Source organism: Melozone crissalis, unplaced genomic scaffold, assembly GCF_028551555.1.
Source record: "Melozone crissalis strain CALT ecotype California unplaced genomic scaffold, PUWL_Pcris_2 ptg000057l_1, whole genome shotgun sequence".
Lineage (NCBI taxonomy): Eukaryota > Metazoa > Chordata > Aves > Passeriformes > Passerellidae > Melozone > Melozone crissalis.
Window position 1 is genome coordinate 4,822,324 of NW_026535835.1, and position 14,594 is coordinate 4,836,917.

At 44.5% G+C, this 14,594-nt stretch overlaps 1 protein-coding gene across 2 annotated transcripts in view; it reads left to right on the forward strand.

Moving 5' to 3' along the window:
* The first annotated feature begins 1,479 nt into the window (after positions 1-1,479).
* ANKFY1 (ankyrin repeat and FYVE domain containing 1) overlaps positions 1,480-14,594 on the forward strand; it is a 29,743-nt gene continuing 16,628 nt past the window's right edge. The window contains exons 1-7 of one of the 2 annotated variants that reach the window (XM_054287303.1): positions 1,480-1,606; positions 6,187-6,379; positions 7,871-7,989; positions 10,340-10,478; positions 11,928-12,051; positions 13,228-13,377; positions 13,857-14,022. In XM_054287303.1, the coding sequence (XP_054143278.1) occupies positions 1,597-1,606; positions 6,187-6,379; positions 7,871-7,989; positions 10,340-10,478; positions 11,928-12,051; positions 13,228-13,377; positions 13,857-14,022 (901 nt within the window). In that variant the 5' untranslated portion in view covers positions 1,480-1,596. The remainder of the gene's footprint in view (positions 1,607-6,186; positions 6,380-7,870; positions 7,990-10,339; positions 10,479-11,927; positions 12,052-13,227; positions 13,378-13,856; positions 14,023-14,594) is intronic. The other variant, XM_054287304.1, reaches the window with a different exon arrangement.

The following is a 14,594-nucleotide window of genomic DNA, read 5'->3' on the forward strand; positions in this document are numbered from 1 at the left end:
CACTTCTTGGAACTAGGTGATCAATAAGCAGAGCACATGAATTCTGAAGTGATTAGAAATGTATTTTGGGCTTTGGGAGGCCAATGTGGGGTGGACTCCACTGTCTGTACCATCTGGTGCCCTGTTCTTGGTGCAGTGCCATCACTGCACACAGAGCAGTAACACGAGGGATTCTAAACCAAATCAGAAGCTGGTTGGGGTTTAGAGAGACTCCTGCAACAGCTTCCTGCCCAGGCAAATCCCCAGAGGAAATTACAATTCCCTTGATGCAAAACATAGCAGTGGTTTGAAATCTGATCCCTGCTGTTACTGTGAAATTAAACTCAGTCTGATCAGGAAGCAATAATTTGCTTCCTCACAGTTCCTCCAGAGGATCAATAGCACCATGAGCAGTTGGGTAATTTGCTATACAGCAGAGTCATACACAGCGGTGCAAAATGAGATGGGTTGTTCCATGGGATGTCTAGAACTACTCTGTATGGCCTTCATGGGCCCAGCTCTGGATGTGCTGTTTCATCCAACACCAGAGTAAATGGGATGCAGAGCAACTTTTCAAAGGTCACTGCATGGTGGAGTCCAGAAAAAATTACACCTGTAAAACAATACTGTGCATAAAGTCTTATACTGTGCATAAAGTCTTCAAACGTTTAACTTAAAGTTGCTCCTCAAAGCAAGCAACAAGTTTGCTGTCGGACCAGCATGAAGTATTTGGCATTTCTGTTGCATCTAAGCAGGAGCGATGTTCAACAACAACAACACCCGAGGGGGCAGCTGCGTTGTACGCGTGGCTGGGAAAATGATCCCGTTACCGGTCGAGTGCAACCATTCACGCACCGGGCACCAATCCCGTGTCCGGGGGCACAGATTCAGTGTCCGGGATTGCTGGCTCCGAAACAAAAGCCGGACCTGAAGCGGCGAGGAGCCCCCGTGCCCGAACCGAACCCTCTCGCCGTGGCTCCTGCAGCCGTGGCCGGGCCGGAGGCGCTTTAGGGGCCCGGGCCGGCGCTCCTGGGGCGGGTGAGCGGAGGCGATTTCCCCGGTGCTGGGCGGTATTTTCCAGTTCCCCAGCCGTGCCAGCCGCCGCCTCGCCGTTCCCCGCCAGCCCGGCGCTCCGGCCGGGATCACCGGGCGCCTCCTGCAAGCGGGAAGCGCATCCCGGGGCGGCTCCACCCGGCCGCGCTCCGCTCCCGCCGCGGTCCCGGGGCTGCGCCGTGCCCGTGCCGCCGGAGGAGCGGGGAGGAAAGCGGGAGAAGGCGGGTGAAGGAGGGATAGTGCGGGACAAGGAAGGATAACGCGGGAGGAGGCGGGATAACTCCGAGAAGGCGGGATAAAGCGGGAGGAGGTGGGATAATGCGGAGAAGCCGGAGAAGGCGAGACAGCTCGGGGAAGGAGGGATGGCTCGGGGAAGGCGGGATAACGGGGGAAGGCGGGATAACGAGGCGAGATAACGAGGAGAAGGCGGGATAACGGGAGAAGGCGGGACCGTCCCAGCAGCGCGGCCGGTGGCGGCGCTATTGCGCTGCTCTCGCGAGAACGCCGCGCTGTGGCGGTGGGGCGGGCGGCGGCTCTCGCGAGAGCTGCGGCGCCGGAGCCAACATGGCGGAAGGTGAGGGGGGGAGCCCGGGTGAGGGGCCGGGCGGGGCCGGGGGCCGCGGCAGCCGGGGCCCTCCGCCGCTCCCGGGGCACCGCAGCGTGAGGCTCCCGCCGCTATCCCGTGCGGGACGGGCTCGGCCTTGCCCGCGGCGGGTGGGGCGGGCCGCCCCCGAGGTGAGCGGGAGATGGCGGGGGCCGCTGGCGGGCACCCCCGGGCGGGGCCGGCTGGCGCGGGCGACTTCGCCTCACGGGAGGGCGCTTGGGGTGGCCGGGGGCGGCGGGAGCTGGCAGGGAGGTCCCGCCGAGCCCTCCCCGCAGGCGGTGGGACAGGGGGGCTCCTGTCCGTGTCTTAGGGCTCATCCCGGGGCTCATCCCGGTTTTCCCTGGGCACCGCCGGTGCTGCAGCCTCCGGTCACTGGTGCCGGAGCCCTTTTGTCAGGCTCAGGTGAGATTTGCAGGGCTCCTGGAGTGCTGCTGTTTTGCTTGGAGGCTGGCAATCGCACCATTCAAATTAATGTAACATAAAAGGATTTTAGGGGAAAAAAAACCCGCTTGGATTTTTGCAGTTCTGCTCGTCTCTGCAAGGCAAGCTTCCTCTTTTTTTTTGGAGGAAACGGGGTGTGCAAACGGAGCTAAAATGCTCCAAGTTACGAAGGAAATGAAGTTAAAGTCGTGAATGCAGAGCTTTCAACTCTTGAAGTGCAGCTCTTGGACAGTGGTGAAATTTAGGAACACTTGTAGAATATTGGCTAAGATGGAGCAGATGCTGCTGGACAGGCGTGCATCAGCTGAGAGGATGCTGTAGTCAAGCTGGTTTGATAAGTCCTTAGAGGAATGCCTGACTTCTTGTGTGCTGAAATACCATTCCTTCAATATTTAGCTGACCAGTCTCTTGTGCTTGCTTTGAAGCCTTGGTGACCCTGTTCTGGAAGGCTTTAGTTGGCTTCAGGTAGTGAAGGTTTCTCCAAAGAGACCCTCAAGGATGTGAGGCTCTGGCTCAGGGTCCTCCTTTGCAGAATTAACCTGCAGCTGATAGAAGCAAGCCCTGTTTCAGACAAGCTGTACTTCTCAGAGATTCTTCCCTGCCTTAAGTAATTCTCTGATCTTTTGACTGAATAAAGCACATGACCAATGAATGATCCTGTGTGAACTGGAATAACAAGCTGGGGTTTTCACCCTTCTCTGCTCCTTAGGTTGTGTTGGAACAGGGGCTCATTTTGTCCCTACCTGCAGCCACACTTCTCTGGTTAAGAGCTGCACGTGAGTCAGCTGTAAAGTGAAAGCTTATTTAGGAAGGGAGCTTGTCAAATTGTGGTTATTAGCTCAGAAGCCAAATGCTTCCTCTCATAAGGAAGTGTTGCCTCTGTCTAGAAAAATCCTGCATCAGATTTATTGCAATTGCTACCTGCAGATTGATTGAATATCTTAGTGTGTAATTTCTGGGTTCTGCACTGCTAATACAGGAGACTTGCATGCAGGCATGGGTAAGAATTGTTGGATTGATGCTTCAGTGTAAAGAAGCAGTAGCTGTAGAGCTTTGGGGTGGTAAAGATAAAAAATAAGCAGAAGTGAGGAGGAAGCAGAAAGCAGTTCTTGTACATCCTTGGGGAGATAAGAGTCTGAGTGTGGAGCAGTGGAAGGGATAAGGAAATAATTCGGTTTTCTGAAATATTTCACTCAGATCCACTTTGTCAGGAAACAAAGTTTGTGTGTATGGCTTCTGGGACTGCTTTTGATGGTGGAATGGGCTGTGTGATGGGTTCCACTGGAGCCTCCCTCTAACTTTTGATATCTGCTGTCTGTCTCCTCGTTGGCTTTTGCCTCCCCATTTGCATTCACCTATTTGCTCCCGAGTACTTCTGTGCATTCTCGTGCAAGAAGATGACAGTAACCTTTCCTGAAATCCTCTTCAAAGCCTTTGATATGGAATATAAACTTCTGCCAGTTCATGAGATGCTGATCAGCCTGCCAGAAAGCTGTTAGCAAAAGCTACTCTTATTTACCTGGCTCAGAAGAAGCATTTTGTGTTTTCTGCTCTGCTGAACCTGGGAATCCTCCTCACTGGGGCATCGGGGTTGGTGTTTAGCCAGAGCTTTACTGGTATCTGACTCAGCCTGGCCTTTCAGTGCCTTGAGGCAAAGACCATCATTAAATGTGTGTGTGTGCCTGCAGTAATTGTGCCTTTTATTTGTTCACTCCTTAAGTGAGCAGTTCACAGGGAAAACTGAGCCTTTGCTCTTGTGCTGCAAATGTTGATTAACTGGACCTTGAGAACTCTCTTGAATGTGCATTTGAAATGTGCTGTAGGATCAAATACTGTCCTCAAGTCTAGCTACGGCAACATGTAAGCAAGTTGTCATGTAGAATAAGAGAAACTCTTTATTTTACAGTTCTTGTAATTGGTACAGTAATAAATAGCTTTCAGTCCTTCTCACTGAGTTTGCAGGAAGCATCTGGTGTCAGTCTGAAAGCAAGAGTGAGTTCTCAAAGCTTTGGTTCTTTGAGGGACTTTCACTGCTAGTGGGGATTGGCTGGGATTGCCCTGAAAGCAGCAGTGACCAGCTGGATTGTTGGTCATGCACAAAGCTTCAGCTGCTGCTCTTTGGGGGTTTATGGTAATTCTGCATTGTATCCTAGTGATCTCAGGCTAATTTGGAGCTAGTGAAAATGACAGTATTTATGGTGGTATCAATTCTTTATTCCCACCTTTGCATTCCCATGGTTTGGCTGGAAGATGCAGGATTTCTGTAGGGTGGTGCATGCAATGAGCTTCATAGGCAGCTTCCTATTCCTAGCATTTGAGTTTGTATGCCATCTAAAAACTGACTGGATGAACAGTGGTGCTGTTCATACACTGATTTTCGGTGCAGTTCTCAGTGTTATTTACTCTGGGCTCCTGTCAGACTCCTGCTCTAACAGCAGGACTTGCTTTGTGCCCCAACACCATCCTTATGGAGAAATGAGGAAGGAGTAGTTGCTCAAGGGACGTGTCCTTCTAGTTCTGGGAACACCAAAACTGCATTCATCCTCACACAGAAACACTGACCACAGCAGGATTTCAAACCCTCCTTGAGGCTTGGTGGGGTGCTGATGGCACAATTCTGAAATCAGAGTATATTTCAGTAGAAAGAAAAATGTATCCCAAAGGAGGTGGTAGCTCTGAAATTTTGAAGGATGAAGTAAACAAAAAGGCTGTTGAAGGAAGTACCTACCAAACTTGCTTATGTATTAGCTGACAAATAAAATGGGATGTGTTGCCTTTTGTTTATCCATTACAATAGTTAAGTTAAGAGAGTTCAGAGGCAGCATTTGCTGCAGGCTCTGTGGAGGACAGGCTGAACAAGGTGCTCTGGCTGCCACAGACTGATGCTCTGCCCTGGGCACCTGAGTCAGAGCAAGGCCAAGGTCAGCTGCACTGTTGAACTTTTCTGCAGGAGCAAGAAGAAAACACTGATCAACAGAGCTCAGTTTGCCCTTGTTTGTACTAGGGATGTTTAGTAAATATTTTGGAAAAGTCTTTGAAATATGAATTCCTGGCTAGTAGGGAGTAATCTTGTAGGAACTTTCCCACCTAAAGTCACTGGTTAGTGTCCAAATTTATCCTCCCTGCCCCCTCTTATTTTAGGACCAGTTTGGGATTTGGCCTTACTTGAAAAATCAACTTAATGATAGGGGGAAGATAATGAAGCCCTGTGATTGATAGCAAACATACAGTTTTTGCAACTAATCCATAAATTAGCACTCAGAAGTTGGATTGGTTTTAAATACTTGTACAGATGTTTCCTTCCAGCAGTGAGGTGTAGAGGTTTTTCATAGGAGTGGCCTGGGTTGATTTACCCCAGCATGTTGTGGAGTGACCAGTTAAGTGTGGGGGAAAAGTGGCTTCTGCAATGGGATGGAAATACCTGTTAAAGGATCAGATTCCCAGGTGCTGTTGCTTTGCTGATCCTGAACTGAAATAGCCAATATGGACTTGACTCCATTTGTGATGCCTCACCAGTGGAGTGCCTCCAGTGGAGGAGTGTGTGTGCCAGCAAGAAGTGGTTTTATGTACTTTTAACTGGCCTTTAGCACGTGGATTCTGGGGATAATCTGTTTTGCACTCTGGCCATTTTTTGGGGAGTTTCTTAGCTGACAGGTTGAGGTGTTCTAAACAGGTCAGTTAAATACTTTGAGGTAGATATGGTGCTTTAGCAGCTGTTCTAATGCTTATTTCTGGTTTAAGTATCAGCTGAAAATTCAAACAGCATCTTAACTAGGCTGAAAAAAATGAGTAAGAAGCAAAGACTTAGTCCTCTGCCCCGCTGTAATTCCCCCAGAAATGGACTCCATGGCTTTAGGAACTTTATGGCATTTCTGATCAAACAGAATTCAGAACTTTCTTTGTAAGTGGCTTTTATCACTGTGTTATGATTTTTCAATGTGTTTATGAAAATGATACAAAATAGAAGGTTTAATAGTGGGGGTGAGATGCTTTGGAAGAGGAGGCACTCTCCTTGGAGTGTTGTAATTAAACAAGATGTGAAGATACCCTCAGATGCCAAACAGAGTTGTGTATGTCTCAGCCCTGTAGTAACACTGTGTGCCTTGCAGAGGAGGTGGCCAAGCTGGAAAAGCACCTGCTGCTCCTCCGCCAGGAGTACGTGAAGCTGCAGAAGAAACTCGTGGATACAGAAAGGAGGTGCAACGTCCTGGCTGTGGAGGCCAACCAGGACAATGCCAGCGACACCTTCATCAGCCGCCTGCTGGCCATTGTGGCTGAGCTCTACCAGCAGGAGCAGTACAGGTGAGGAGCCCCCCTGGGTCAGGGAATTACAGGAATCTTTGGTTTTATTGACTGCACAGGGTGCTGGTCTTACACAAGGAAAGTTCTTTGCTGCCAGGTGTGAATAGAGTCCTGAGTTGCAGCTGTAGATGGAGGAGCACGCTAAGGTCGTGGCATACTGAATCCAGTTCTTGAATGGAGAGCTCTAAGCAGAAGTTCATCTCAGACAAGTTCAGAGAAAACCAACCACAATCACTGTCAGCAGCACAGCTCACTTTGAAGAGAAGGAGTTTTGAACTGAACCATGCTCAGTTGATAGATTAATTACACAATGTGTCTGGAAAAACTGTTCCTTTCTTGAAAGGCTTTGTCTTAAAACATTTTCAGTGCTGTATTCCTGTTGTGTATGAAGAAGCCTGAATAATTTTGTTTGTCTGGTTGTATTAGTGATGTATGTGACTTAATGATACACTCTATTTTTGAATCTCAACACAAAATTATGGTTAATAGTTTCTTTTCCCTAGGCACACTAAGGATCCCTTCCATATTCTAGATCCCTGAGCTGATTAATTTCTGATATTATGACGATATTTGTCAATTTCTTTGCTGTTACTGAAAGCAAAGCCAATATAGCAAAGGAGTTTAGTCATGTAAGGGAAAATCTATTTTAGTTAAGATTTCCTTGCACCCGTATCTCTTCATGAGCCTCCCTGAGAAAAGGCTCTGTGCCCTGCAAGAACTTTCTATAGCCTGGTGGATAAAAGATTTGTTAGGTAGTATATGTCAGAAGAGTTGGAACACTTTATTTCTGTCCATCTCCTTAGCTTTAAAGGCATTGAATGCTTGTCTCAAAGGGCCTTCATGTCACAGAATGAGAAAGGTAGCAGGTCCCAGTGCAGGTTTCATTAAGTAACATCTCTGTGTGCTGTAGTTTGTAGCAGTGCTTTGATTTGGAAAATGGTCTGGAAAGCACACCTGCACAGTCTGAACATTTGCAGGCCATGGGATTTCCAAATGAGCAGGGCAAGTGGATTAGCTGGTGTAAAGGGTCAGGATGAAATGGATGTTCCTGACAGCTGGTCTCCTGGGAGCTGGGGATTCTGCCTTGCACTCAGCCTCCTGTCAAACAGCATTGTTCTCTTGCTGGTCTTGCCTGAAAGCATTGGTGCTCAGCTGACAGTATTGCTATGGACACTGTGACATAAATATTTAACTTCAAGATTGTTGGCTTTTCCTAACTTCTACAATAATTCTCTTGCTGTTTATTCTGAAATGGTTTAAAAAGCCAAACCAACCAAGCACTTGAAATATGAATGACTCATTGCATTTCTCCCTAGAAAAATATGAATTGTCATTTGACAACATGTTCTGCTTAACCAGTTGTGTTTTAATGTCTCAAACAACTTGAACCTGAATGTGGATACCCAGATATAGATACCATGGAGAATCTATACATACCTAAGTGCAGGAGAAGTCTGCATAATAGGTTTTTGTGGTTTTTTCTCCTCTCAGTGATCTGAAGATAAAGGTTGGGGACAAGCACATCCGTGCTCACAAATTTGTCCTGGCGGCGCGCAGCGATTCGTGGAGCCTTGCCAACCTCGCCTCAACAGAGGAGCTGGATCTGTCAGGTCAGTCACTGCCGAGTAATGTGATGCCTCTGTTGGCTTTAGGGTGACTTGTGAAAGGGCCTCTTGGGAGAAGGTTACTTAAGTGCCTTCCAGCCTCCTGCTGTGCACTAAAAGTGGTGCTTGATCTGTTGATAACCGAGCTCTCTCTCTGGAGTGGTGGTGAGCTTGTGAAGTGGGTGCTAGTGGTAGTGAAATCAATAACCTGCCTTCTTTCTCTTTAACAAACAGGGGTTGAGATTGGTGGCCTGTTTGTCTTTTCTAGAGTCAACTAAACATAATGAAAAACAAATCTATATGGAGGAGCTTGACTTCTTCCTTTTTGAGGAAGGACAGGGCTTTTTGAGGTAGTGTGCATAATTTCTCTGAAGCGTGTCATGGAAATACCTTGCTGCTTGTTAACACAGTGTGTGTGGGAAGTGAATGCAAGTACTGATGTGTTACTGAAATTGTTTGCTTTGGCACTTTGATACCTTTGTAGAACAGGTGAGGAAGAGAAGTTTTCTAACAGATCATCTTCTACATGAGTGTTTTGTTCTGTTGTAGCTGTTTCTTGCATGTACTTACACTGGGCATTGCTTCTACACATTGAACCTCTCAAAAGGCTTTTCTGTACTTAACAGTGTAGGAGAGCCTTATACAATTAATTTGTGAGCAATAAAACCAGGTATGAAGTTAAGCAGGCCTGCTGACTGGCATGGTGAATATTAAGTATATTTAATATTAAGCATTGAATTGAATATTAAGCATTGGCTTCACGTTCTGCACTTAATCTTACAGTGAATTCTAAGTGCAGACAAACTGGAAAGTAGCAAGTCACAGCAAGCTGCTTTTATGGGACATCACAGGTTTCCTTGCAACACCATTGGTGGATCCTTCTGCAGCCACAAGAGAACAGATGCCAAGGAGTTTTGAAACTGAGTGCTGTGCTAACAAAAATAATTACTAAAAAGCTCTTATGTTAATTGTAGTGTCATTACAAGTGGCAGTCCAAAGCATTTCTAGCTCCACCTCTAAGCTAGTCTGAGAATCTCAAATATAACTGCAGTCTCACATGTTTAACAATGCAAACACTGCTTAAATATGTGTTAGTAAATGATACTTTCCACTGTAAAATTGCATTATTGATTTTTTAAAAAGATTGATAAATGGCACAAGGATTAGCTTATGAAGTAGCTGGAGGAAGATACAAGCTGCTCCCTGCAAATTGTTTTCTTAAGGTAAGAATTTGCAGGCTAAGAGTGCCTGAATCTTATCTTCAGAATGCAGGCAGCATTTGAGATTGAGCACTTTTAGAGTTCATGTAATCTGTAGAATTTTCTAATCTTTAAAAGAGTAGAAAGAGATGAACACATGTTCTCTTATTGAGAAGGAGAAAATGCACTCTTACCTCTGCCAAGGCAGAGCTGATAGCACATCTCAAGGAGGCTTTCTGATTGCTTTGAGTTTGGCAAAAAATACTTGTCTTACTAAAACCTTGTGATTCCTGAGAGGCAGTCTGCATGCCAAGTACTTCTACTACTCTGCAGATAATCTGGGCCAGCCCAGCATCTAAAGGAGATGTTTTAGGATGGGTATTTCAGGTTCTTTAAGGTTTTTAATTCAAAATATTTTTTTAAAGAACAAAGCAACTCAAAGGACTAAGGTTAATTTTTAAAATTAATGGTATTTCTGTTGTGGTTGATCTGATCTTCTGAAGTTTTTCTATCTACATCCTTGTAAAATGGATTGTCATTTTAATTGTGAGTGAGTGACAAAGATCCTTGGCCACTGGGTTTGTGCAGTGTCACATGGTGTGATTTTCTGGTTTTTCCACTGTGTAAAAACATCAGTTTGTGATCAGTCTTGTAAGGACCTGAAATCTAACCAGCTCCTTAAACTGGCTTTTTTGCACTTCTCCTAGAAATGGCTACCAGCAGTTGGAAGTGCTTTGTAGTTACTACCAGTGTAACAAGGTGTGAGTACCTTTGTTGGAGTGCAGCAGTTCATAACATGTGGCTGTTAAATTAAAAAGGGCTTTGTTCTTTTCGGGTGTGGATGTGCCTTAGGCCATATGTGAGGGACCAAGGACTTTACAAGGACCCCTAAATATGTAGCATTGGTAGATGTTACAGTGCTCCCTGCATTCTGCACAGTGTTGCAGTGTAAGATTATTTTCCTGCTTGGTGCCAGCACTGTTACTCAACTTCTGACCAATTTCACTCATTTTGACATTTTGAACAAAGTACAGTTTCAAAACAAGACTATCTGTTTCTTTTTATGGTAGCTGGGACTTTTAGAAGTGAAAGGAATAGCAATTACTAGGATAGGTGATTGTTTTTGAGTATTTTATTAATCCTGTTGCTCCCTGTAGCAGATGCTGACCCAGAGGTAACCATGGCAATGCTGAGGTGGATCTACACAGATGAACTTGAGCTGAGAGAAGATGATATCTTTTTGACAGAGCTCATGAAATTAGCTAATAAATTTCAGCTCCAGCTGCTTAGGGAAAGGTGAGTCTTAGTAAATATACTTGAACTCTTAAACCTTGTTTGAACAGAAATAAGATGATAGCTGCTGGCAATAGGATAAAATTATGCTTTTTCAAAGTCTTGAGCTTTTAATAATACAGCATGTACATATAATACAGTTTATCAGGGAAAATGAAGCATTGCACTAGAGTTAAACTGTAGCAGACTTCTCATAGGTTTTGTGTTTATTTTTCAGTTCTTCTCCCAGCCAAACTAATAACTCTAATCTGGTGTTGAGAGATCAGTAGGATAGCATCAGGTTCAGGAGGGTTGCAAGAAAGGAATTGTTAGAGAAAGCTAGGAAGAATCAATGGCAATTAGTTTGCAGTATTAAAGTGGCACAGGTGAAATTTTTGTAACTTCTGTGCATCTTGTGCAACCTTTCTTCAGAAATAGGGTTACTGTAGCAGTGTGGTGCTTTCCCAGCCTGAGACTGTGATTACACTGTGGCACTAGGGGCTAGGTTGTTATCTTGAACTCTTTAGGGTGTTCTAAACCATTTAGAGTTAGTGAGAAGCCTGAATGCACAAATTGAAACCTCCTCAAGTTGTGTACAACTTCAAAGCCTTCAATTTAGTCAAAGTAGCCTTTGATAGAATAATCCTTTGCCCAAGGGATGTCTGTAGCAGTACATGACATTCATAAGCTGTGATTTGTGTGCCTTCAATGTGAAGCAACTAAATTGCTGTCAAGTGTTCTGACCAGAGGAGTTGAAATCTGTAAGGCCAAGGCTAAAACTGCTTCAAGCCTTGTACCAGCCTGAAAGCTGCCCTTATGTTGGACTGTGAACTTAGCACTTCTCTAGCCAGCAGTCCAGTGACAGCTCCATGTGTAGATGCCATTCATAATTATGAGATGGTTTTGTAGGTGCAGAATCAGTGAATAATGGAATTGTTTAGGCTGAAGGAGACCACTAAGATAGAGTGGCCAACAGCCCAGCACTGCCAAGTCCATCATTAACCATATCCCCAGTGCCACATCTGTTAAATCCTGCAGGGGTGGTGACTCCACCCTGCCCCAGGCAGCTGTGCCAGTGCCTGACTACCCTTGCAGTGAGACATTTTTCCTGATGTCCAACCTCAACAGCCCCTGCTCGTGGTCACTGTAGTACATCTCCCTACTTCATGGCAGTGAATGAACTGCAGTTTGTGCCCTTGGGAGAGCTGGGGTGGATCTGTGCTTGCAGATCCTGCAGTATGGTGTTATCATGGGACCTTGGCTATCTCTCTGATAGAAGTCTGTTCTTTGGGGAGATGTCTTCTAGGGCTGCTGATGAAAGTATGTTTATGCAGTTCAGCCTTCTAGTAAAGCAAGATGATGCCATATTCTACCAGCATCTATGAAAAACAGTGTTAGGACTCTGTTACAGCATGGGACAGTAATTAAGTAAAGCTTTTTGATTACTGACCACTGGCTTTCCTGTTTTGACAGATGTGAAAAAGGAGTGATGTCACTGGTTAATGTCAGGAACTGCATCCGTTTCTACCAGACTGCTGAGGAGCTCAGTGCCAGCACCCTCCTCAACTACTGTGCTGAGATCATTGCTAGCCACTGGGTGAGTCCTGGCACAGGGGGAAGCAAGATGAGAAATGTTTGCCCATTATAGAAACTCACTGGTAGGATTTTGCTTCCCTTACCACACTGTCTAACATCTGGTCAGTTATGTTGAGAATGTCTTGGTGGGGAAGAGTAACTTCTGCCCAAAGACTTGTTCTGTTGGTTGGAAATACTTCACTGTACAAAGTGTCTCAGTTTCCTAAACATGAAGAAGATACAAGGGACTGTCTCCTGATAAACAAGAGGGTTGTTTATCAAATCTGGGCTTCAAAGTGTTTATAAGTTCGTCCATAGTTGGTCTCTGTCTATACAGATCACAAATCCCAGGCCTGCTTTTACTTCTAAAAATAGTTCATGGAAGCCAGGGCAATTTATCTTCTGTAATGGAGAGAGAGGCAGCCAGTCTTGCAACCAACTTGGAAGTTTCACTTGCTCTGATCTCTTATATTGAGGAAAGTTTGATTAACTGAGTAATGAATTAGCCTTTAAAATAAGACTTGTCAACAGTAGACTTGAGGGGGACTTTAGCTTATTCCAAATCTAAAATGCATGCTCTAGATGTGGAGGTTTCTTTCCTTGGCTAATTCTAAGCAGAGGGAAGTGTTTTAATATGTTAATTCATAAAAAAGATTATTATATGTGAACCTGTGGGTCAGCAGTTTTAACTCTTGACTTTCTTCTTGACTCCTAACTTTTGATGCTTACCTCTATCTGGAAATGAAGTTGCTTCTGTTTAGTCAAATGAGTACTAGCTCAGACCTAAGATATTTTCATTCCTAAGCCTCTGCTTACTTTTGTTTGTAATTTTATGAATCAGTCTTCAATAGTTGTAGGACTTTTTGTCAGTGTTAAGAATAAGTTAGTAGAGGATTATTTTAAAGACTAAGTGTTAATCTACCATAGTAGCATTAAAATGCTGCTTTTCCATGTCTGCAGACAAAAAGAAATAATAATTTAACCAACTGATCTTGAAACTCAAGTGCAAGATTTGAAACTTCCTGATTGTTTCTTCCTAATCTTAACAGACTATCTGGGATTGTTCTTGCCAAAATGTTATCAAAATTGAACTTTTAACTGAACTTGTTTTGTGAACTTGAGAATTGCATTGTGCAATGCCTTGTCCATAAATAAAACAGGAGTGTTGCTTACCCTTCTCTTTCTGAACTGCTCCTAGGATGACTTGAGGAAAGAAGACTTCAGCAGCATGAGTGCTCAGCTGTTGTATAAAATGTTCAAGTCCAAGACAGAATACCCCCTGCATAAGGCCATTAAAGTGGAGAGAGAAGATGTAGTCTTTTTGTACCTTATTGAAATGGATTCTCAGGTATAATGAGACTGACTTGATCTGTCTAGAATTTGATGTTTCAAATAACCAGTTCCTAAGTTCCAGTCTGAACCTTGTTTGTGATTTTTGTCACTAATTCTTATTTGCATGTTTAGCATTGCCACAGCTACTTCTGTGTCTGTAATGGAGATCTATCTAGCAGTAGCTACATAATTTAGTAGTGATTCATAATGCTTAAAACATCTTGCATGCAACAGAATATATCTAATAAAAGCCATTACCTGATATTGCTCTGCCCATTTAAAGCTGAGTGGTTATAATAGACAACTCTGCTGCTTCTTGGCAGTTCAGTAAGAATCATTTCCTGAACAACTTTTCTGTTGAAAGCTGAAGTAACAGCTGTTTGTTCTGTTTGGATGAAAACTTCAAACAAATAGCAAATAAATTGTCCCTCAGTAAAGTGCAGGGAATAATTACTCAAACACTTTTAACGGCACTTGGCTGTGTTTGTGTTGTAGCTTCCTGGGAAGCTCAATGAATTGGATCACAATGGAGATCTTGCTCTGGATCTAGCCCTGGCCCAAAGACTGGAGAGTATTGCAACTACACTGGTCAACTACAAGGCTGATGTGGATAGGGCAGACAAGAGAGGCTGGAGTCTGCTCCATAAAGCCATCCAGAGAGGTAAGTAGATGGGATGTGAAGCTTTGTTAACTTCCAGTTGTTCCCAGTGTGGAATATATATTTCAAAGTTAACTTGTGTGTCATGTTGTAGTTGACATTGCAGTTAGAAAATTGTAGTGAAATATGAACTTTGTCCTGTTGTGCTTTTGTTTGTTTTGCTTTTTTTAGGCATAAAAGCAAACAGATGAATATTTGAGATCTGAGAACCAGTCTGCTGGCTGGGGAAACTTATGCTGTGTGATATCCAGGTGCAATCTAGTACAACATTGCCTGCTAAGAGGAGAAATACAGGCAGACAGGGAATATTCTAATTTAACAGTATTCTTTCTGACAAATAGTTGAATTGAGCACCACAACATAAGGGTCACAAAGATGAAGTCTTTTCCTGGACTTGGGTTGAATGCAGCATGTGCCTCTTAGAGATATGGTTAACAGTGAGGGTTCTCACTGCTGCACAGCAGTTTCAGAAGAGGAAAATCTGACTGGAAGAAGATGAGGAGCAAATGGAGGTACCTCTGCTCAGCCTGAATATTTTCAAAGCTCCAGTGCAGTTATCAGAGTAGAATCTGAGT